A 22,944-nucleotide genomic window follows, 5' to 3' on the forward strand; every position below is an offset into this window, starting at 1 on the left:
ACAAAAATTTTGGGATCTTGTGGGATCCAGGATGCACCCAGCCCTGCAGGGAAGTCACCATTTCCCATTCTTTTACCCCAAATCCCTTCCTGCTTCCCCTCAGGTGACAGCACTGACAGAGCAGGAGGTGACACCGGGGCTGCTTTGTTTGATGATCCCAACGCTCAAAAAAAACCCCAAAAAAGAACTCAAACCCCCAAAAAAGAACCCCAAACTCCACACAGATCCCAAAGGGAAAAGCCTTTTTTTTTTTTTTTTTTTTAGGGGGTTTTTTAGGTTTTTTTCTTGTATTTCCAAAGCAGAGACCGGTCCAGCGAGGGAGGTGACACCTCTGGGGTGTCCCTGGGGCCAGGGCAACGCGGGTTTGGGGTGATCTGATCGTCTTTATGGCTCTTCACCCACTTAGGGCATTGTCCCCACGGGGCTCTTGGGCCCCTCCCGGCTGTCCAGCGGGGTTTTTTCAGGAGCCACGGCCAAATCCAGACCCTCCACATGGATCCAGGGCCACCAAAAGCTCCTCTCCTCAAACTCATGTCCACGACATCCCGTTTTTTCCTGCTGTCCACTTCGCAGCTCCATCGTTTTTTGGTAAAAAACACTCCCCCCCCTCCCCACCCACCCCAAAATCCCGCTGAATCCCCCCAAAATCCATCCTCCCTCAGCAATCCGGGGGGGCTGCCTGCACCTGCACGGCCAGGAGGTGTCCCCGGGGCTGCGCCAGCGGGGGCTGCGCGGGATAAACCACGCGCACGGCCCCGCCGAGCAATTCCCGCTGGGATCCGGCGCGGGCCGCGAGCCCGGCGGTGGCCAGGAGCAGCAGGCAGAGCAGCAGCGCCGTCACCGGCATCCCCTGTCCCCACGGCAGCCCCTGGGCGGCCTCCTTAGTCCTGGCGGTGACACAGGCCACCCTGGCTGGCGAGGCCACCAAGGCCACGTGCAGACACGCCCAGTACTCGGTGTCGGGGCGCAGCCGGGTGATGTTGAAGCTGTGGGTTCCCGACGGGATCCGCGCCGCTCCGGCCGCGTCCGTGCGGGATCCGAGCGCGGAGCTGGCCCAGGTGAGGTTGGAGGAGACGGTGTTGAGGCGCGGCTGCCACGCCAGCAGGATGTGGTGGGGCTGGACGTCCACCACCAGCAGCTCCAGCGTGTCCTGGCCCAGCGGGAAGGAGTGGTTGACCAGCACGCGGACGCTGCGGGTGTCGGCACCCAGCAGGTTGTGAGCCACGCACGTGTAGAGCCCGGCCTCGCGCGCCGCGATCCCGCGGATCTCCAGCGTCCCCTCGGAGTGCACCTTGAATTTTCCATCATTCCCGAACGGCAGCAGCTTCACCCCCGCCGGCGTCACCCAGTAAATCTCCGGCTCCGGCTCCGCCAGCGCCCGGCAGTGCAGCGCCACGCTGTCGCCGACCTCGGCCTCCAGGCGCGCCGGGATGCTCCGGGCCGAGATGAGGGGCAGGCACTGCTCCGTCATGTCCCGGAACGGGACGTCGCGGATGTGGCGGCGCTGGAGGTCGGGCGGCTCGGCGCAGAGCGTGGACTGGGGCTCGATGAAGCGCACGCGGGGCCGGGTGCTGTTGACCCAGCGGATGACGCAGTCGCAGCGCAGGGGGTTGCCGTGGATGCTGATCTCCTGCAGGTTGGGCAGCGACTCCACCGTCTGCCGGTGCAAGGCACTTAGGGCGTTGTTGTTGAGCATCAGCGTCTCCAGCTGCGGCAGCTGCTGGAAGGCCTTGGGGTGGATGAAGGACAGCTTGGGGTTGTTGGTCACGTCCAGCTTGGTCAGCTCGGGGAGGTTGATGAGGGCGAACTGGTCGATGGACACCAGCTCGTCCATGTTGTTGAGGCCCAGCTCCTTGAGGTGCAGCATGTTGGTGAAGTCGCTCTGCTTGACCCTCTGCAGAGGGTTCTTGTTGAGATCCAGGAATTTGAGGCCGGGCACCTGCTGCAGAGCCCTCTTGGGGACATCTGCCAGCTTGTTGTCGTAGAAGGAGAGGCTCTCCAGGCTCTTCAGCCCTTCCAGGGCGTAATCCGAGATCTCCCGCAGGTGCATCCCGGCCAGCACCAAACTCCGCAGGTTGCCCAGGGGCCGGAAATTCATGTCCAGGATGGCGTCCACCTTGTTCCCGCCGATCATGAGGATCTCCAGGCTGGGCAGCATCTGGAACCAGCGGCTGTCCAGCGTCCTCAGCAGGTTGGAGTTGAGGTGGAGCCTCAGGAGGCTGCCCAGGCCGGCGAAGGCGCGGGGGGCGATGCTGCGGAGCCGGTTGTGGTTCAGGTAGAGCTCCTGCAGGTTCCCCATTCCCGGGAAGCTGCCGTCGGGCAGCTCGGAGAGCAGGTTCTCCTCCAGGTGCAGGCTGAGCAGCTGGGGCATGTTCCTGAGCCCGAAATCCCAGACGTCGGAGAAGCTGTTCTGCGACAGATCCAGCTCCGAGAGGTTCCGCAGGTAGCCCAGCTCGCCCTGCTCCAGCCGGGCGATGTTGTTGCTCTGCAGCAGCAGGGTCTGGGTGCCCTCGGGCAGCTCCGGGGGCACGGAGGTGATGAAGAGGTCGTTGCAGTCCACCGTGGCCGCCTCGCGGTAGGCGGAGCGGGGCGTGTACCAGGGCCGGATCTGGCACACGCAGCGCGGGGGACACGCCACCCTCCAGGGCACCGTGGGCATGGCGCTGGCGGCCACCACGCACAGCAGGAGGCAGCAGGGCTGGAGGCCTCTCATTTTGGCCTGGGGAAGGTCACAGGGAGCATCCAGAGCCGGCCACGGGGTGACAGCGGTGACAGCAGGGTGGGGACGGCGCCCGTGGGGGCGGATGCTCCATGCGAGCCCCTGGAAGCGTCAGCCCCTGCCTGGCGGCCCTGAAATGGGAGCTCATAACACTGGGAGCGCCTCAGTCAGAGCTGGGCCTCTTCTGTCTCCCCAAAGGAGTCGTTCCCGCGCTCGGCTGCATCTTCCAGGCTCCTCCTTGAGGTCATTCCTGAAAAAAACAGCGAAGTTGTGTTAGGGGAGGGTTTGGGATCCTGGGGAACAAGGGGCAGGGACAAGGAATAGGTTGGAGAGGCAAAAACCTGAGCATGGCACCCCCAGGACCCTGCCTGGGACCTCCAGTGCCCTCAAGACCATCCAACAAATCCATGAATTCCATTTTATATCCATAGTTTAGCTGTGGCCTCCCATCCCAGAGGATCTGGGTGGAATTATCCCATGGAATCTGCCCAGGACCCTCAGAAGCTCCTGGATCTGTGGCTGAGCAGAGCCAGAGCTGCAGGTGTTGGGAATAATTCTCCATGGGGATAATTTTCCTGCGGGCTCTGCTCCCTGCCCTTTATCCTCCCACATCCAGGAGCTCTAGCCCCATTCGCCTCCCTCCAATAGATTATTCCTTAGGGAGAAACATCCCCCAAACAGCGGGAATGCTCAGGGAGGGGCTGGGGTGGGTTTGAACCCCCCGGATCCGGCCAGAGCCGCAGGATCCAGCCACCATCCCACCTTTGATTCCATTATTTCCTCCGGCCCTCCCACGCTGACCCCAACCCAACCTTTTCTTCCTTTAAAAGCCTCTCACCGGGCAGGAAAAAAAAACATTAAAAGAGTGGGAAAAGAAAAGTTTGTGTTTTATCCCCACCGTGCTCTCCCTGGAAAGGGCTCCCGAGCCAAGCTTATCCCGCATCGACTCCTCCCGGATCGATCCCGCTCTTTTCCCTCCTTTCCTGCTGCTTTTAAAGCAGCTCTTGGAGAAACAGCTTGAAAGGAAAGGATGGATCCATCGATTCCCACTTCCCTCTGATGGATCCACACCTTTCCTTTTAAGTGCTCCGGCATTTTCGGGTCCATAAAACTCTCCAGCTGTTCAAATACCTTGGGAATCTTTTCTCCTTAAAAAAAAATATATATATTATGGAGGAATTGGAGGGTTTTAATTTATTTTCTTCAAGCTGTGAAGCAAAGTCCGGCTGCTCTTCCAGGCTTTTCCTCAGCTTGGGATGCGGCACAACGGGAATGACAGCAGGGAGACAGGGAGGCTCCTGCTCCTGGTCTGTGTTTATTCCTAAAATTCTGGAGCCAGGAGGCCAAAACAGTTGTTCCATGGAGATGGAAAACCCCACTTTCCCATTTTTCCCCCACGCCAGGAATGCTGTGTCTCTCCCATGTTTCTCCCAGTGTTCCCCCAATTCCCTCAGGAATTTCTGCGCCATCTGGATTTCTCCCAGGTGCAAATTCCCATCTCCTCTTCCTCACAGCAGCGGGGCCGGGTGCTGCTGCCAAGGCCTGGCTTTGCTGGGGAGAGCTTGGAGCGAGCTGAGCTCAAGGCTGCTCTCCGGCTTTTCCAGCTTCTCTGGATCCTCTGGCTTCCCCATCTCCCCCAGCTTCTCCAGCTTTCCCAGCTTCTCGAGCTTCTCCATCTTCCCCATCTTCTCCATCTTCTCCAGCTTCCCCATCTTCTCCATCTTCTCCAGCTTCCCCATCTTCTCCAGCTTCCCCATCTTCCCCATCTTCTCCAGCTTTCCCAGCTTCTCCATCTTCCCCATCTTCTCCAGCTTTCCCAGCTTCTCCATCTTCCCCAGCTCCTCCCAATCCACCGCACCAGACGGGAAGTGGCCGTTGGATGCTGTGGGAAAACCTTCCCCTCACCCATTCCCGTTTTTCCATCCCCATCCAGCCCGTGGGGGAAGTTGGGGTGCTGGCAGCGGGATCCAGCCTTTCCCCTGTGTGGGGCAGGAGAGAATTACCATGGAATTATGGAATCTTGGAATGCTTCGGGATCAGAAGGGACCTTAAATGCCATCCAGTGCCATGGGCAGGGACATCTTCCACTATCCCAGGGTGCTCCAACCTGGCCTTGGACACTTCCAGGGATGTGGAAGCTTCTCTGGGAATTCCATCCCAGCCTCTCCCCACCCTCCCAGGGAGGGATTTAATCCCAAAACCCGGGACTCCCCAGCATCTGCACACCCCTGGCCCTTTGTATCCCATTTCCTCAGGGAGAAAAATCCATCTTTTCCTCAGGATTTTGCAACTCCGATCAAACCCTCCCCAAACCCCCGGGGGTGGGAACGGCGCCGTTTTCCCCGAGCGAATCTCCCGGCTCAGAGCTCGGCAGGGAAAACAAACGGGAGAAATAAAGGGACAAAGGGCCCCGAATGTCGCCGGTACCGTGGCAACCGCCCCCGCCAGGGTCCCCCCCTCATCTGTATGCCCGGGCTCAGCCGGAGCTCCATGGCAACCCCGAGCTCCCGAAATCCCGCAAACGGCAGCGGGAGATGGAATTCTGCCGCTGGAGAGGGAAAACTTTGTGTCTTTGAGGCGTTTTCTCAAATTCCGGGAGGGGCCGGTGGGTTTGGTGCTCAGCGGGTGGGGGGAGGGGGGTTGGATGTTCCCGGGGTGGATGTTGTCGGGATGGGAGGGTTTTCCTGGGATACGAGGGTGTTCCTGGGATGGAAGGGGTTTTCCTGGGATGGGAGGGTGTTCCTAGGATGGAAGGGTTTTCCTGAGATTGAAGAGTTTTCTTGGCATACGAGGGTGTTCCTGGGATGGGAGAGTTTTCCTGGGATGGAAGGGTTTTCCTGGGGTGGAAGAGTTTTCCTGGGGTGGAAGAGTTTTTCTGAAATTGAAGGGTTTTCCTGGGATGGAAGGGTGTTCCTGAGATACGAGGGTGTTCCTGGGATGGGAGAGCTTTCCTGGGATACGAGGCTGTTCCCACCTCCCTTTCCAGCAGCTTCACCCCCCTAAAGCCAACACCCCCCGAGGGTGACGCACCGTGGGACAGCGATGTCCCCCCCGTGTCCCTCACAGCAGCGCCGTGCTCCAGCCTCCAGCTGGAATTTCGGGATGTTATTCCCTGAAAAAATATTTACACAAGGAGGGGAACACCTGGCAAAGGCCCTGCCAAGGTTTGAGCCGGGATTTTTGCTCGGGAAAAGCGGCTTTGGAAGTGTTTGCTTGGAGCTTTTACCACCCCCCCTTGTCCCGGTGGAAGGAGGGTGGGTTTAGAGGGGATTTTGGGGAATAAATCCTTCCCTGCGAGGGTGCGGAGGCTCTGGCACAGCTTTCCCAGCCCCTGGAAGTGTCCAAGACCAGCTTGGACAGCGCTTGGAGCCGCCAGGATCAGCAGAATCCGCTCCAAACCCATCAGCGCCGCGCTGCTGCTCCTCCACCTTTTGCAGCGATTTCTTCCCTCACTCAATCCTTGTTTTGTGCACGGGGATGGGATTTTTTTTTTTTTTTTTTCCTTTTTATTTTTTTCCTCCGAGCCTCCTGCATCTCCGCCGCCAGGGAGGGCGATAACGCTATTCCTGTTGTGTTCCTGCTTGGCTGGGAGGCAGCCAGGAGATAAAAACGCAGCCGGGAGCAGCAGCAAAGAGCTCGGCTCGGGCTCGGCAGCCCGGGGGCAGCAGCGGCCGCCTCTTATCTCGGAGCTTCTCTGCCTCTCTCCGGCTGCATTTTAATGAGGAGGGCTGGGAATTCAGCCGGCTGTTCTCATCCAGGCTCTGGAATTGTTGTTTTGGCTCTGGAATTGTTGGTTCATTTGGTTTTCCCCCCCAAAACTCTCCCACAGGTTCCCGTGGCTTCCCCGAGGTGCTGCTGGGGGATCCAGGCGCAGCTTCCAGTCTGGAAAAAGGGGCAGGATTTGACCCTCTCGGCCATAAACTGCCCATCCCAGAGGTGTTTGGATCCCACAGCCATTCCCTAGGGATCGCACATCCCATCCCGCCGGGACACAGAGGCATCGGGAGCTTTGGAGATGCTCAGCTGGGTCCCTTCTCCAAAATTCAGCTCAGCAGAAGCAGCGGCCGCCTCTTACCTCGGAGCTTCTCTGCCTCTCTCCGGTTGCGTTTTAATGAGGAGGGCTGGGAATTCAGCCGGCTGTTCTCATCCTGGCTCTTCTAGGCTCTGGAACCGTTGTTTTGGCTCTGGAATTGTTGTTTTGGTTTGGTTTTTCCACACCAAAACTCTCCCACAGATTCCCGCGGCATCCCCGAGGTTCTGCTGGGGGGATCCAGGCTCAGCTTCCAGCCTGGAAAAAGGGGCAGGATTTGGCCCTCTCGGCCATAAACTGCCCATCCCAGAGCTGTGACGAAGGGCGAGCAGCTGCGGTGACAGGCTGGGATGCGCGGACACGGCCCTTAAATTAAACTTTTATCGGCTCCGGAATCCGAAACGCGCCCGGAATTAACGGCTTTCCCGGGAAAAGGGCCGCGGGATGCCAGAGGGGCCGCGGGGCCGGGGGAGGAGGAGCGCGACGGAATCACTTAGCCTTCATTAGGGCAAATTAAAACCGGGAGTGAGATGACAATTGCAATTTGTGACCCGCTAATTGTTCTCCTCAGAAGCCGATCGCTCTGCAGATTGGGGCAATTAACTGCGCTCGCTCCCAGGTGGGGCGGCTTCGAACCCTGCCCGAGGAATTGGAAATGGAGCTCGTGCCGGCGGTGCTTCCACGCTCAGCGCCGGGAATTCTGTGTGTGCACCCCAGGAGTGCCCAGCCGGGGGTCTGGGAGACCCCCAGAGCCTTCGCTGTGCCCACATTAACACCGGGAGAGGGTCAGAGCCCACCCTGCTCCAAGGATTTGCTCATCCCGGGGATCGCCACCGCCCTGCCGCCGCACGGTGACACCGCCCGTGACCCCCCCTGTCACCAAGGAGGGGTCCAGGGGGCTGCACAGCCCGGGCTCACCCCGGCCCCGCGGCCGGAGCGGGATGGGCTTTCCCTTGGGAAAGAGAGGAATCCCTCTGCCAGCCCCTCTCCATCGGCAGGGACCTCTTCCGTCTCCGCATCCATCCCCCAGGGTTAGCTGAGAGATTCCCGGTGTCCCTCTGGAATGAGGGGAAGGCTCAGCCGGATTTTCCTGCCCCTGTTACGCCAGGTTGGCGGTCCGGGCAGGGGGGCAGTGCCAGGTGGGCAGTGCCAGGTGGGCAGTGCCGGGTGGGCAGCCCCACCCGAACCTCTGAGCCCAGCACAACCACCCCAAACCATTCCCGCAGCTCCCCTCCCTCAGGGATGCTCCACGCCGGATCCCCGGGATGCGGAGCGGCGGCTCCTTTCCCGCTGTAAAATGCCGATCCGCATGGATCGGGCGTGGATCGGGCGTGGATCGGGCGTGGATCGGGCGTGGATCGGGCATGGATCGGGAAGCGCGGCAGCTGCCAGAGCTGCCAGGGGCTGCACGCGCCCGCTGAGCTGCGACAACACGACAGCGACAGCGGCTCGTCACCCGCCCGAGCGTCTGTGCCTGGCAGCGCTGGGAGGGCGCTGGGAGGGCGCTGGGAAGGCACAGGAAAAGCTGATCCCGGTTTTCAGAACGTGCCGGACTCCTCGGCGATCCAGGGAAAGACCCCGCGCCCGCAGCTCCTCGGGACAAGATGTTCCAAGGGTTCCTCTGCCCTGCGCCTGTCGGGAAGGATTTGGAGAGCTCTGGATGCTGAATCCTTTGGAAAAATCAAGTCAGTCCCGCCGAGGAGCTGGGAGTGACGAGGGATGCTGGGATCGCTTCCCGTTATCTCTGCGCGCTCTGATCAGACAGACGAGCGGAGCTGCGGCCTCTCCCAGGAGGAGAATTCCCACAGGGAATTGTCCCTCTCCCCGCCGCTCCCGCCTGCCGGGAGCCGCCAGCGTCCCCATCGCATCCAGGTGTCCCATCCCATCGCATCCCATGCCCTAAAGGAGCAGAGGGATGGTCCCAGGGCACGCCAGGGACGCTGCTGCTCTGCCGCGTCATTCCCAGTGACCTTCCCAGGGATCGGCTTCCCGGCGGGAATGATCGATAATTAATTCCTCGTTAACGCCGCCTCATTTGCAGAGCAGCTCCCCCCAAACCTCCCCCTCTTCCCACGCCAAGGGCAGCGGGATGGGGCGGGGACGCTCCCGGGAATGTCAAAGCTCCCATATCCACGTGGTTTTCCATGAACTGTGGGATCCGAAGGACACAGAGGCCGAGGGAGGGCATCCCAACCAATCCGCTCCCCGTGGGACACTGGAAACGCTGGAGAAGGCGGCTCCCGGCATCCCGGGATGCTGGATCGGATGGAAAACCTCCCAGCCCCAGCCGTGTCCCGATCCAGAGGCTGGGAATAGCCGGGGGCTGCTCCAGCGCGGCCCCTCGGGGTATTTTGGGAAGAAATATTCCTCCAGTTGGTGCGGGATTCCCTCCGGAGGGATAAATCCCGGCTCTTTAAACTCCCCCAGCCACGGAAGGGAAATCCAGGCTATTAAAGCTGGAAAAAAACGGGAATGGATCCCTGGGTGTGATTAAAACCCAACCCAATATGGGAGCGCTCCTGGTATTTCTCCAGAGGTTCCTGTGGTTGGAAACAACATTCCTGCGGCTCAGGATAGTGCTGGAGACGGGAATGCTGCACAGGGAAGAGGCTGGAGAGCCGGGAATCTCGCTGGAGAGCCGGGAATCTCGCTCAGGCCGGGCCATTCCCGCTTCCAGCTAATTCGTCTCTCCATCCATGGATGAAACTGCTCCTCTGGGAGGGAAGGGAGGCAGGGAGAGCCGGATAGGAACAGGGGCTCAGCGATTCCAGGGAATTCCAGCGTCGGGAATGGACGCTGGGATGGGGTCACGAAGAGCAGGGAGACCCCCAGGGCTGCTCCCACGGAATTCCAGCAGAGGAAAGCTCGGGATGGCACCTGTGGGATCGGAGCCGTTCCCAATCCCTGGGAAGGCTCTCCCTGTTTTTTCCCTGGAGCATTCCAGCCTCCTTGGATGCCATAAAGGCCTGGAGTGACCAAACCCATCCCGACCCCATGGAATGACATCCCAGCCGATCTCCTGGGGAAGCTGATCCCGCCCCGTGGATCCCTGGATCCCGCAGCTGCTGCTCCATGGCCGGGATACCTCTGGAATTCCACAAGGACACGAGGTCCCGCTGGCAAGGGACGGCCAGAGGTGTCCCAGATCCCCCTTCCCGAAAAATTCCAAGCCTGGAATCGCTGGCCGCAGCTCAGGGCAAAAAGCAGGGAAGCTCCAGCAGTAAAAAAGCCGGGAATGAGCAAATCCAGGCTTTTTCAAGCACGGATCCAGCGGATCCAGCCCCTCCGAGCAAGGGGAACAACCTCCAGCATCCCAAAAAAAGCCGTGGATCGGTGCGGATGCCAAGGAGTCATTAGGAATCCTAAGGAAAATGTACGGTTGCCATGGCAACTGCCAGGCACGGCTCCGGGGCCGCCTCAGCCCTCCCCGGGCACGGAGCGGATCCGTGGGATGGAGGCAAATCCCTCTGGAAGCGCCGGGAAAGGCTCGGGGAGTTGAGGAAGGGGGTGGAGCAGCGCTGTTTTTATGGAATTTCGGGGGTTGAGCGCCTCCCTGGGTTCCCAGAGAGGGATTTTCCAGCGGGATGTGGATCCTGAGCATCCCCCCCGTGCCCACCGGGTGGAAAAACCCTCCCTCATTCCCGGCAAATTCCACTTCCAGCTTATCTGGGATAAAATCATCCCACTGACGGCTGGGAGGGGAGGAAAAAGGGAATTCATCCATGGAGAAAAACTGGGATGAGCCAGAGTCACTGGCACTGCTGGGTTTGGAGCTGGAGCTGGAGCTGGAATGGCCTTGGAGCACGAAGGAAGAGCTTTGGGGATCCAAGGAACATCCCAGTTGCTCATTCCCATCATTCCCATGGAAAATCCCTCCGTTTCCAGGGATTCTGCAACAGGAAACAGGAAAGCCTGGAAAATGCAGCAGGAAAAGCTGATCCCTGTCCTCCCATTCCCAACTGTCGCCGGTCCCGGTGAGGATTTCCCTGCCTCGTTCCTTTTCCGGTTTATTCACGGGCTGGGATCTTTGCTGTGCGGGAATGGGATTCCATGGGCTAAGGGAGTGATTCCATAAACCAGGAATGGGATTCCACGTGCCAGGAATGGCATTCCATGAAGCAGGAATGGGATTCCATAAACCAGGAATGGGATTCCATAACCCAGGAAGAAGATTCCATGTCCCAGGAATGGCATTCCGTGAAGCAGGAACAGGATTCCATAAAGCAGGAATGGGATTCCACGTGCCAGGAATGGGATTCCATGGACCCAGGGGTGGCTGCTCCATGAGACCAGAGAGATCCCAGAGATTTTCCAGAGATATCCCATTCCCTGAAAAACCCACCCCAAAGGCAAAGGCAGCTCCTGGATCCCTGCTGCCGGCCTTGGAGGGGAGATTCCAGCGGGATAAGGGGTGGATTTGAGATATAAACAGCCCTAAAACATGAGGAAAACTGGGAAAATCCAGGGAGGACAACTTTCCCAAGGAAGGATTTAACCGGGGAAAAGGGAGACGAGAAATTGTTGAAGAGCCATAAAAACAGCTGGAAAATGTCCCTGGAATCCCCTTTTTAAACAAGAATTCCATGGGAAAGAAAACTCAGAGGGGAATTCCAGCGTGGATGGAATCCCGGGACCTGGAATTCTGAAGGATTCAACCTGATCCTGACCCTCGGTGCTTCCAAAGGGATGAATCCTGCCCAACGCCGGGAATTACGGAATGCGGGAACTTCCCAGAGCCAGGACTGGGACAACTCATCCCGGGAGCAGCAGCGGCAGCTCGTAGGAGTTGGGAAAAGTGACTCAGGAATTGGACCGGGAGCAGAATTTTCCATGGGAATCAAAACATTCCCGGAAAAACCGCGGCTCCGCAGCAATTTGCAAATCGGGATCAAAGCCGCCTCCCTTTTTCCTTTTTTTTTTTTTTTGGAGGGGGGAAATTTCAAGGCGAGGGAGAGGCTTTGATGAGACGTCAAACTCCGCTTGGAGCACCCAAAATATTCCTTAAAATTTAAGCATCATCCTGGGAAGGGCGACAACCACACGATGGAAAAGCTTTGGAGAAGCTTCTCCCAGCACAGACCGAATCGGGGAATTTTTAATGGATCACAAATAGGAAAAATCCCATTTTCCCCCCTTTCCAGCTATCCGGAATTTGTATTTTTAATCCTTTTTTTTCCCTCTTTATTCCCAATGGTCCTGCTGGGAATCAGGGAAGCAAAGCTGCTTTTTTCTCCCCCACTTTTTTCCTTCCTAAAAAAGCTCTGGAGCCTGTTAAGATCCAAACCCCCTTTTCCTGCTGATTACAAATTCCTCACTGATGAAGGACTTAAAATTCCTTATTAAAGCCTCTCTCTTCCCAAAAACCCCCCATCTTTTCCCAGCCTGGAATCTCCTCATTTTGGCCACCGGGAAGGACAAAGCCCCGACCCTCAAATTTCATCAGGGACTGATTATTTTTTTTTTTTTAGGATGGGCTTTAAATTCCATTAAAAAATGGGATTTTAACAGAGGTTGGGAGAGGCTTTGGATCATGGAGAGGGTCAGGAAGATCCGGGATCATTCCTGGAGGGAAAAACTGGCCTTAATTCCAAACGGAGCTGGTGAATAATTTATCCCGAATAATTTATCCCGAATAATTTATGGATCGAGTTTGTCTGGGTGAGAAGAGCCCCAGACTTCAGTCCCAATTAAGGCCTTTGTGAATTGTCTGGGAACGGATCCCAATTTTTCCCATATTTATTTGTTATTCGGGATCGCGCTCCAAGCAGAGCCGCCACGTAATTCCTGCTTTCTCCCGAGTGTTTGCAAACAGCTCCCGCTGCCAGGATGTGGAGTGGGAATGGGGCTTTTTCCAGCCCCTTATCCCATATTTTCCATGGAAATGATCCCCAAGAGCTCCTGGCTGGATGGAGAGGGGACAGCAAAGGTTCCTGGGGCTGCACCTGGAGCGATTTTCCCAAAAAATCCTAAACCCCAGCGGCTGGAACAGCCTTTTCCAAAGCCCTCCATAAATAAATTGAGGTCCTGGAATGCTGGCGGGCATTCCAGAGGCTGCCTGGATCCTGGGAAAAGGGATGCTGGAAGCGACCGGGATAAAGGGGGAGCCCCCGACTCAGGAGTAGCGATCCCGACCCCAAAATTCCACCCCAAAATCCCAGCGCGGGGCTTTTTCCACAGGAGTTTTAAACTCATCCCATTTTCCTGCTTCTCCCGGTGCCCTCGCGGGGAGCAGCGGCTGGGGTTGGAATTCTCCTTCCCGAGTTTCTGCTCTCCGTGCGGAGCTGGGAATTATTCCCTCGGGAATAATCCCATAAAACCAGAGCCACGGGGGAGAGATCCCAGCGCTCATTCCAGGGTCTGGAAGCTTGGATTTGGGAAAGGAGCAGCGGGAACAGCTCCTTCATGTCCTGGAAAAGGGATGGGAGAGCAAAAGGGGGAATGGTGACGAACTCCCGTGTCCTGGAATGGCACTTTGGGACCCCGGGAATGTTATCCCATGGAATCTCACAGGGAAGGGAAGAGGCGTTAATGACCAGAGTGATCCAGGAGAAGAATCTGGGAATAACGGGCCAGAGCCGCGTGCTTGGCGTTCATCTGGACAGGTGACATTCCCAACCTTCCCCATCCAGCTCTGGACCTTCCCAGCATCCCCCCATCCCTATCCCAGCCAGGAAATCCAGGATCACGTTCCCGAAGGCAGGGAAGTGGGAGTTTTTCCAGCTAAAAGGGGGAGCAGGGATGATCCCTGGAAGCCATCGGGAGAAGGAGCCGTGGCTGGTCAGGACGGCTGGAGCGCTGCTCCACCTCTGGAATCCGAGCTTCCATGGGAATCGGAGATTCCATGGGAATGGGAGCAGCTCCTTCGAACCCCCGGGGAGGCAATTCCAGCTCAGTGCCCGAGTTTTTGGGAAAAAACGAATTCCTGCTGCTCCCCAGCCTCGCTGAGGCCGGATGGGGTCGGGATGGGGCTGGATCGGGGTCCTGCGGAATTCCCGGCCCTTTCCCGTGTGCCAGAGGGATCCTGCGGGCTCTGCCAGGCCTCCTGGCACGGCTCAGCTCCCGGTTTTCCGCTGCGGAGGGGAAGAGATCCCACCCAAAGGAAAAGGTTGGGAATGGCCGAGGAGCAGCGGCCGAGCCCGGCCCTCGGATCCTGATCCCGCTCTGCCACTTCCAGCGGTGCCAGCGGGTGACAAAGCTGTCACAGAGGGGACACAGAGAGCCGGGAATGCCAGGAAAAGCCTCAGCAGAGCAGGATCGGGATCCTCCGGCACAGGGAGCCAGGGCTGGAGCCAGGAGATGCTGCCCCATGTGCCAGGAGTGACCTGAGGGACATCCCAGGACAATCCCCAGGACAGGGAATCTTTCCCTGAGCCCCCTCCCGTCGCCACAGGCTCGGGATGAGGGAGACAGGGATGAGACGTTCCCACCCCAGCCTTTCCAGGGGCTCTGCCCGCATCCTGCAGGATCAGGGCTGCTCCAGGGAAGGCAGGGCTGGGTCCTGGCTCGGCACCAGCGCAGCAACCCCCGGAGGGGACAGGGAGGGGACACGGAGGGGGCACAGGTGGCAGCCGTGCGTGGCTCCCGAGCTCCCAGCCTTGGCACATCCAGGATTGAGGAAGCAGATCCCGGCGCCCAGAAGCGATGGCAGCACCCACCTGCAACTTCCAGCCAAAGCATCCCTGGAAACGCCGCTCCAAGGGGCTTTTCCCGGCCCCGAGCATCCCTGCGTGCCCAGCGGCTTCTCCCGCTCCTCCTGGGTGTCTCCAATCCCTTTTTCCAGGCGCTGGGAGAAGCCAGGGGAGGCGGCCAGGGCCGGTCTGGGCACTGGGAGACGCGAGGGCAGCGCTGGCTCAGCCACACACGGAGCGCGGGGTCCCTCCCAGCCCCGATTCCATTCCCGGAGCGGCTCCTGGGGTGATCCCGGGGCTCTCCAGGCCGGCAGGGCACAGCCCGGGCAGGGCTGGCGCCTGGCACAGGGACCCGGGCACTGCGGGCGGGTGCGCGGCTCCGGTGCAGCCGCGGCGGGGAGGGGCAGGGCTGGGCGTGGGGGGGGGAGGTAAACACGGAACAGGCACAGAAAGCAGGAAAATGACATTAAAATGCCACCAAAAATGCCACCGCGGCTGCTCCCGACCTGTCCTTTGCCATCACCTTTGCTGTCGCCACCTCCCTGCCAGGCTGTCCCCTCGCTGGGGTGGCCGAGGTGGCGCCCGCAGGTGAAGGAGGCTGAAGGAGCCCCAAGGACCGCGGTGTTTATTTATTCCACAGCCGCTTTCCCACACTCTGTGTCCCTCCTGCCACATTTTCCGCGTCGCGCAGGTACCGAGGGGTTAATGCCCGGGAAGCGCCGCTCCCGCCTGGATCTCATCCTGCCAGAAGCATCCCTGGATTCCAGCCCCGCCGGCGGCTCCGTGCCCAGCGCATCCCCCCGGGCTCCGCCGCCGTCACCCCCCGTTCCCATCCGTGCCGGGTGAGGATCCGCTCGATCCCAGACGAGTTTCCAGGAGCGGGAATGCAGCTCCCACCACCTGGGATCCATCCCTGGCTGCCTCCCGCACCCCTCATCCCCTCCCGGAGCACCGCTCTCTGGCCATTCCCGATTTTTTTCCCCACCCCTTTTATTTCCGAACGCACCATTCCTCCTCAAATCCACCACTGAGCAGGGAAAGCAAAGCTCTGGAATGGGGGAAAAAACAACCCCGACCAAACCGCCGAGGCGCCGACTCGGTGCTGCAGAGCTCAGGAGCCCCCCCAAAGCCACCCGACCGCCCAAAACCCAAATCACGGGGGTCGCCCCCAACTCACCCTCGGTGTCTGTCCCCGTCCCCCGGCGCCGCTGTCACCGCCTGCCACCCCCCGCCACAGCTGCCCGCACATCTGGCTGGGCTGGCAGACAAAGGGCCGGGTGGCTTTGGAGCTGCCACAGCTGGCGGGCTCCGTCCTTGTCGCTTAGGACGGGGACAGGGGCAGCAGGACCCTCCGGCCACGCTGACCCTCAGGGTGGGGAGAGCCCTTCACCCTTCGCTCGCCCGGCGCCTTTGCAGCAGCACAGTCTCCGCTCCCCTCCTCCTCCTCCTCCTCCTTTTCCTCCTCCTCCTCCTCCTCCCTCCTCCCCTCCCTTCCCAATCCTCCTCCTCCTCACTCCAGCCTTGTCGCCACGACGTGCCACCCACCCGCAGCAGCTCCTGCCGGCTGCGCCTTAACCCCTGCGGCTCTGGCAGCACCCTCGGGGCTCTCCGAGAGATGTTCCCGAGGGATTAAAACGCTCCCGGGAATGCTGAGTCCCCCTCGGTGCCCGCAGCGCATCCCCACTCCCACTGCGCCACCGCCGTCCCCTCCCCGCGGTCGGGGGTCGCCGAGCCCGGGGGCTGCGGGGCTGGGTGGGAGGGGAGGGGACGCTCGGTGTGTCCCAAATCCCCTCCTGCCCACCAGGATTTCTTGGCCTTTCCAAAGATCCGGCCGCGGGTGGCCCCGCCAGTTCCTTGTCATCCCCCCAAAGGGACGGCGCGACGCCCCGAGGCGTTTCGCAGCTCGGTCCCCAAGCAGGACGCGCTGCCAGTGGCTCATTTTCCCCCAAAATGGGATGTTCAGGGACTCTTAACCTTGGAAAAACCCGGGAAAAATCTGCCTTTTGCTCTGGAGAGATCTGGGGTCCCAGCTGTGTCACTTTGAGGTGGAGATGGACACCCCCACCCACCCTGACCCTCCAGCGGGACATGGGGACAAGGATCTGTCCGCCGCAGCTGCGGGGCTGGACAAGGGCGGGATTTGGGGTGGGGGCAGCAGAGCACCCCCAGCTGTTTTTTTTTCATCCCAGAAAAGCCTTTCCCAGCCCCATCCAGGGCCCTGGGGAGTGACAGCGGCCATCGAGTCCCCATTTCACGCTCGGGTTGACGAGCGGAACCGGGGGCTTGGCTCCTTCCCAAAGCCACCGCCCGGGGCAGGAGCGGGGCCGGAGCGGGGCTGGAGCGGGACTGGAGCGGGGCTGGAGCGGGACTGGAGCGGGGCTGGAGCGGGACTGGAGCGGGGCTGGAACGGGGCTGGAGCGGGGCTGGAGCGGGGCTGGAGTGGGGCTGGAGTGGGGCTGGAACGGGACTGGAGCGGGGCTGGAACGGGGATGGAGCGGGGCTGGAGCGGAGCCGCGCACACGCCGGGGAGAGAGAGAGAGCGCTCGGAGAGAGAGCTCGGAGTGACCTGATTTAATTGGCAGCGCTTCAATGGCATCGAGTCCTGCCCGGCCGCGTGCCCAGCCCCGATGCGCCCGCGGCTCGGCCCCCCCTCAGCAGAGCCCTTCTGCAGACGCTCAGCGGGATCAGGGCTCGGCTTTAGCGTCACTGCCGGGCTCTGCAGCGCGTCCCCGGGGTCAGGGGGGCTCAGCTGCGCCGGCCCCTCGAGGCTTCTCCAACAGCGAAAGGAAAAATCGGAGGTTTCAGCCAGCGCTGGGTCATGCAAGGAAATAGCCATTTATTTTTCCCAGATCCCATTAACATCCCGTGGAAGCCCCAGTGGGTTGGAAAAGCCTTTCCAGGTGGTTTTTGTGCCCGTGCCTGCTGCCAGGGCTGTGGGTACTCGAAGCAGGGTCTCGTTTGCAGCCCCCCCCTGAGCTGTGGGGGTGGCAGGGACAGCTCCTGGCAGCTCCCTTCCCGCTGAACAGGGGCTGAGCGGCCTCTCTGATCCACCCCAAACCATTCCATGCCCATTCCCGGTGCTTCCCATGGAGCAGGGGGCAGCTCCAGCCCGGTCCCGATTCCCGAGGGAGCCTCTCATCACTCGGAGGTGCCACCTGCGCCCTCTGCCCCAGGGTTCATCCTCATGGCACAGCCCCGTGCCAGGGCCACCTCCAGCTCTGGGGACAGCAGGGATTTTCCTGCTGGATGCTCCTGCTCCTGGCTGGGTCCCGCTGCACAGCCTGGAGCTGCTGGGGGGTCTTTTTGGGGCACCTATCGGCCCTAAAGGTGCCCCTGGAGGCACTGGGGTGGCAGCAGCTCCATCCTTGGCTTCCTCCCATCTCCAGCAGGGTGAGGACACTGCTGTCACCTCACTGGTGCCATGGCACCCTGGCAGAGTCCCCGCTGCGCTTTAGGATCAGCAGGAGCATCCCCATAACCACAGATCCGTCTCCAGGCTGATTTTCTCCTCCCCGGCCTCAGAATCCCTGTGCAGATCCCCTCCTCCGTGATCCCCTTCCCGTCTCCAGCAGGGCGGGGACGCTGCTGTCACCTCGCTGGTGCCACGGCCTTGCAGAGGGCACACCCCGGCAGTGTCCCCCCACTGCTTTAGGATCGGCAGGAGCATCCCCACAACCGCATTTCCAGCCAGCCCCTGCTCCAAGGGGAGGGAAGGAGCTGGAATCCGGCATTCCCGCTGCTCCAGGCATTCCTTGGCCGATGGAAAAGCCGCTCCCAGGTATCCCGGAGCGCTCTCCACGCCCCATCTCGCTCCTGCCGTGCTGCTGCAGAGGCTGAGTAATTCCTGTCGCTCCCGAGATGCTCCTCAGGCAGCCGAGCACATCCCGAGCCAGGTTTTAATTGCGTGGGATCGCAGCCGAGATGGCTCTGATTTATCTTCCCTGCTGCACCAGCACTTCTGCCTGGCCGGCTCCAGGATCCACCTGGAGAATATTCCCTGGAAATGGGGTTGAGATTTTTCCTTGCTGGAGCCTGGGGTGGGTTTTTCCCACTCACATTTGTAGGGTTGGAAGGAGATTCCCATCTTTTATCCCGTAGGACACGAGGTGATCTCCTCAGGGAGATGCCCTGAGGCATTTTCCTGGAGAATCAGGAGGTTTGGAGGGTTAAGCCAGGCTCAGCAAAGCTTAGCTCTACCAGACCTGGATGAACAAAGGGCTCCAGCACCTTTTAGTCCTTTCTGGATTAGGAAAACCTCACGGATAGAGGATCCCTGCAGGCTTGGGAAAGTTTTGGGAGTGATGCCTCCAATCCCAAAGGCAGGAACCTTTGGATCCTGGGATAGACAGGATCCATTCCCAGCTGTTTCCCTCCTCCCTCTCCCTTCCCACATTCCAAGCTGTTCAAAGAATTCCCCACATTTTCACCCCTTCAAGACAAGGATCCCAAATCCCATCTTTAACTCCAATCCCAAATTCAAGCAAATCCCCCAAATTCCCACCTCCTTCTTGTTGCCATGGAGAGACCCCAGGATCCTCCGGAGAACCCTTCCCACGATCCGGGAATGGGAAATGTTCCTCTGCTTCCTTTATTCCCTGCTTTGGGGCTGCTTTACGGCTGCCATAAAAGCTGCCCATAAATCCCATAAAACCCAGGAATAACCGGAATTAGAGCCCAAACGGGACCGGCTCCCTCCGGCAGCGCTGGGAATGTGGTGGGATTTATCCTTTCCTCATTCCCGGACATCTTTGCATCCACCTTGGGAAGCAATTCCGGGGTTGGACACCCCGATGGAGTTCCCCTGTTTATGGGGTTTTTTTAATGGATAACGTGGGGGTTTTTATGGATTACATGGGATTTTTAAATGGGTAACATGGGGGTTTTTCATGGATAACGTGGGGGGTTTTTTTATGGATAATGTGGGCGTTTTTCATGGATAATGTGTGTGGGGGGGTTTATGGATAAGATGGGGGGTATTTTTATGGATAACGTGGGAGTTTTTTATGGATAACATGGGGATTTTTTAATGGATAACGTGGGGGTTTTTTTCAGGATACCGTGGGGGTTTTTAATGGATAATGTGGGGTTTTTTTATGGATAACATGGGGATTTTTTAATGGATAACATGGGGGGGGGTGTTTATGGATAACGTGGGGGTTTTTTATGGATAACATGGAGGATTTTTTTATGGATAATGTGGGGATTTTTATGGGTAACGTGGGGGTTTTTTACGGAATGAGCTTTGCCTCGCAGGAATTTTCTCTGCCTCTCTCCCGCTGCCGTCTCCCACGCCCACACGTCCAACCCCGAGGCAGGAGATTGGTCCGGAGGGAAAGAAACTTCCTAAAAAAAAACCACGGGGAGGGAAAAGCTTGGAAAAGGCTGGGAATGCTGCTGGGCGTGTTATGGGGAATTTGTTTCTTTTATTGCCAGCCACGAACGGAATTCAAACCTGCAGCGTCAGCGGTGGAGCTCTGGCTTTGTGGCAGGGCCATTTAACACCGGGCTTTATCCCGGGATATTTCCCCCCTCCCTCTGCCTCCTCCCAGGTGGTGACAAATCCTGGGATGCTCCTGCAAAAGGGCGCTGCTGGTTTTGAGCTCAATTCCCACAAACCCAGCGGATTTTCCAGGGCTCCGATCCCTCTCCCTGCCCGTTGGGATCTGCCTTCGGCGCTGTGGGGCCGGGAGGCAAAACCCGTCGGGATGGAGAGGATGGAGAAGGGAGAATAATCCACAGGAACTGGAAAAACGGGAGGAAAAAAACTGGGATCTGCTTTTTTGAGGGGTACTGACCCAGGGGGATTGGAGCCCTGGAAAGGCGGTGGGAGATCAGGAACGCTCCCGGCTGGAGGAGGAGGAGGAGGAGGCCTGTGGGGTTGCCATGGTGATGGAGCATCTCCAAATCCTCGGATTATTTATCCCTGGATTTGTTTAGGCTCAGGGAAAGCCTTGACGGTGGGAAGAGGGTTGGGATAGGAGGAAGAGGAGGGTGAGAGCCCAGGGATGCTGATCCTAGAGGAGAAATCCTAAAATTCGAGCTCTGGGGCGCAGCTCCACAAAGGAGACCTTTGGAGCAGCAGAAAATGGGGATTTTGGGATGGTTTATGGCGCTTCTGCCCTCGCAGGGGTCCTGTGATCCCAAATCTGCCCCGGATTCCCACTGAGCTGCCACTGTGGGACCTGACCCATGGAATCCAGGCTTAACTGGGATTCATTTGGGTGTCTGGATGGATCTGGATCAGGTCCTGGTGCTGTCCGAGGGGCCTGATGGATGCTTGGAATGCTTTCCAAAGCCATTTCCAGAATTCTGGAGGAGCTTGATTGACTGATCTCCGATTTCTGGGATCAAACTTCCCCTCCCTCCATCCCTTCCTGTAGCACTGGAGCATCCCATGCACTTCCAGCCGTATCCAGCTGCAAATTCCCTCGGGAAGAGCCACCCCTGTGTCCCCTCCTTGGGGCTCAGCCCCCTGTGCTGGGTTGGCGACACTTCCAGGAATTCTTCCAGGAATTCAGGATGCTCCTTCCTGATGTGTCCCTGCACATCTGCTGCCACTCCTGAGGAAAACCGGGACACTTGGGGATGTTTGGGGTTGGAATTTCGGGATAAAACAGGACAAGTGGCACTGAGAGAGCCAGGGACATCCTGGTGTTTGCCGTGCCCCCCTTCCCATTCCCGCTCCCTCCTTTCCATGGGATCTCTAATTGCTCCTAAAGCTCATCTCCAATTCCTTTTGATGCCTCCAGTGTCCCCGTTATGTAAATCCCAGCGTGGGAACGCCGTGGATTTTATGGATGCAGCATTTGCGCGGCTGAGGGGACACCTTGGATTGTCACATCAAAGGACGAGGAAAGAAACCTCTGGGAAATCGGGAGCCCTGTGGATAAATCGATTCCGTTTGATTTTGCCAACAGAGGTCAGCGGGAAGCGTGGAGGAAGCTGGAATTGGGCAAAGAAATCCCGGGATCTCATTGTGCCGGGAATGTTTTCAGAGGGGAAGGGAAGGGAAAAGGGGAAAGAAAAGGGGAAGAGGGAAGAGGGAAGAGGGAAGAGGGAAGAGGGAAGAGGGAAGAGGGAAGAGGGAAGGGAAGCAAATCCCTTTCCCAACTCTTGAACTATGAATTCCCCTGCTTTGACCTCCTCTCCAAAGGGCTTCGCCGCCCTTCCTTTATTTCTCGGAGCAGGTTTTGTTTTCCCTGGGCATTCCCAGGCTCCAGATGGTGCCAGGCTCAGCCATTCCAGGCCCTCAGCCCCCGCTGCCCACGGAGCCCCAGCTGGGATCAGAGCCCGTCCACCCAAGGCCCCTCCGGAGCTTTTCCGCAGCTTTTCCGCAGCTTTTCCGTGGCTCTGACCGGGAATTCTTTGGAGAAACGTGACACAAAGGAATAAACAGAGCTGATGGATCCCATTCCCTTCCCAAGGGAAGGCCAAGGAGCATCCTCAGGGAATGAGGGTCCCACCGGAACTGTCGCCCATAGGTGGGATGGGAATGAGGATTTTCCCTGGCTGTGGATGCTGAGGGAGCCTTGGATGAAGAAAATATTCCCCAAATCATGGAATGATTTGGAAGGGAGGCCACTGAGTCCCTGAGCAGGGACATTCCCACTAAACCTTATCCCAGAGCCAGCAGGATGACATTCCATGGAAAACAGCACAGCCAACACTCCCACACCTCTGAAAAATCTGGGAGAAAAGCAGGATTTGGCTAAAAACACCCGAGAGAAGCAAACAACGTTTCTTGGGAAGGGAAGGAGAAAGCTGGGAACGTTTTCCAAGAACCCCCCCGCTCCAGCACGGGGAGGACAATGACAAACGAGGTGAACTCGGAGGCTGCGGAGAAAATCTTGGCAGCGGGCGGAAAAGGCGCTGCCAGATTCCGGGGAATTTTAACTGGCATTTCATTAGCGGCACTCAGGTGGTCACAGGACCCGTGGCAGTGCCGCAGTTCCTGGGATTTGTTAATTAAAGCTGCTCCTGACAGGAATTAACGAGTTTTTAATGAATCTGTTGTCTTAATTCTTATTAAGTTTTGATTTTCCCCCTCCCGCTGTCGATTTTCCCGGGAATAGCAGCATCCAAAGGGATGGGAGGCGTGAGGGGCAGAGGGGCAGCATGGCTGCTTCCAGACTCCCCAAAAAAATGGGAATGCGTGGATTGAGGTGGGGGACAGGGAGAGGAGGCGGCGTGGCCACAGAGCCAATGTTTTGGGAGATGCTGCTGGAAGAAAATGGGAATCAGGGAATGTGTAGGAGATCCCAGTCCTGCTGATGGAGAACAATGGGAATCAGGGAATGTGTGGGAGATCCCAGTCCTGCTGATGGAGAACAATGGGAATCAGGGATTGGTGTGAGAGATCCCAGTCCTGCTCCTGCATCTCCATCTGAAAGTCTCCAGGAGGACTTGGAAAAGGGGTTTGAAAAGGGGGAGCAGGGAATGAGGAGAACAAGGAATTCTGCCAGTCTGGGACCCCAGAAAGAGAGGAAAATGGATCCATGGTTTCCTATGGATCCTCTTCCACACTGGAGCACCGGGCAGGATTCACCCCATCCCATCCTGAGGTGCCT

General features: G+C 58.6%; 1 protein-coding gene and 1 long non-coding RNA gene across 4 annotated transcripts; one reads left to right on the forward strand and one right to left on the reverse strand.

Moving 5' to 3' along the window:
• Window positions 1-618: 618 nt before the first annotated feature.
• LRRN2 (leucine rich repeat neuronal 2) lies at window positions 619-16,004 on the reverse strand. 3 transcript variants are annotated; one of them, XM_048327685.1, is made up of 2 exons: window positions 15,923-16,004; window positions 619-2,969 (listed from the first exon to the last, which is right to left on the reverse strand). In XM_048327685.1, the coding sequence occupies exon 2, from the start codon at window positions 2,711-2,713 to the stop codon at window positions 659-661; it is 2,055 nt and encodes a 684-aa protein (XP_048183642.1). In that variant the 5' UTR covers window positions 2,714-2,969; window positions 15,923-16,004; the 3' UTR covers window positions 619-658. The 3 variants fall into 3 exon arrangements, with proteins under 3 accessions (XP_048183642.1, XP_048183641.1, XP_048183643.1); XM_048327684.1 differs by lacking the exon at window positions 15,923-16,004 and adding an exon at window positions 15,555-15,823; XM_048327686.1 differs by lacking the exon at window positions 15,923-16,004 and adding an exon at window positions 14,405-14,725.
• An 859-nt stretch (window positions 16,005-16,863) lies between these two features.
• Window positions 16,864-22,374, forward strand: LOC125338037. The gene is made up of 2 exons (XR_007208170.1): window positions 16,864-19,245; window positions 21,127-22,374. It is a non-coding gene; the product is annotated as an uncharacterized LOC125338037 (long non-coding RNA).
• The last annotated feature ends 570 nt before the right edge of the window (window positions 22,375-22,944 follow it).

Source organism: Corvus hawaiiensis, chromosome 24 (genome assembly GCF_020740725.1).
Source record: "Corvus hawaiiensis isolate bCorHaw1 chromosome 24, bCorHaw1.pri.cur, whole genome shotgun sequence".
In the NCBI taxonomy this organism is placed as follows: domain Eukaryota; kingdom Metazoa; phylum Chordata; class Aves; order Passeriformes; family Corvidae; genus Corvus; species Corvus hawaiiensis.

Coding starts and splice junctions, on each gene's coding strand:
- LRRN2 (XM_048327685.1), bottom strand. CDS start 2,713: ATGAGAGGCCTCCAGCCCTGCTGCCTCCTGCTGTGCGTGGTGGCCGCC.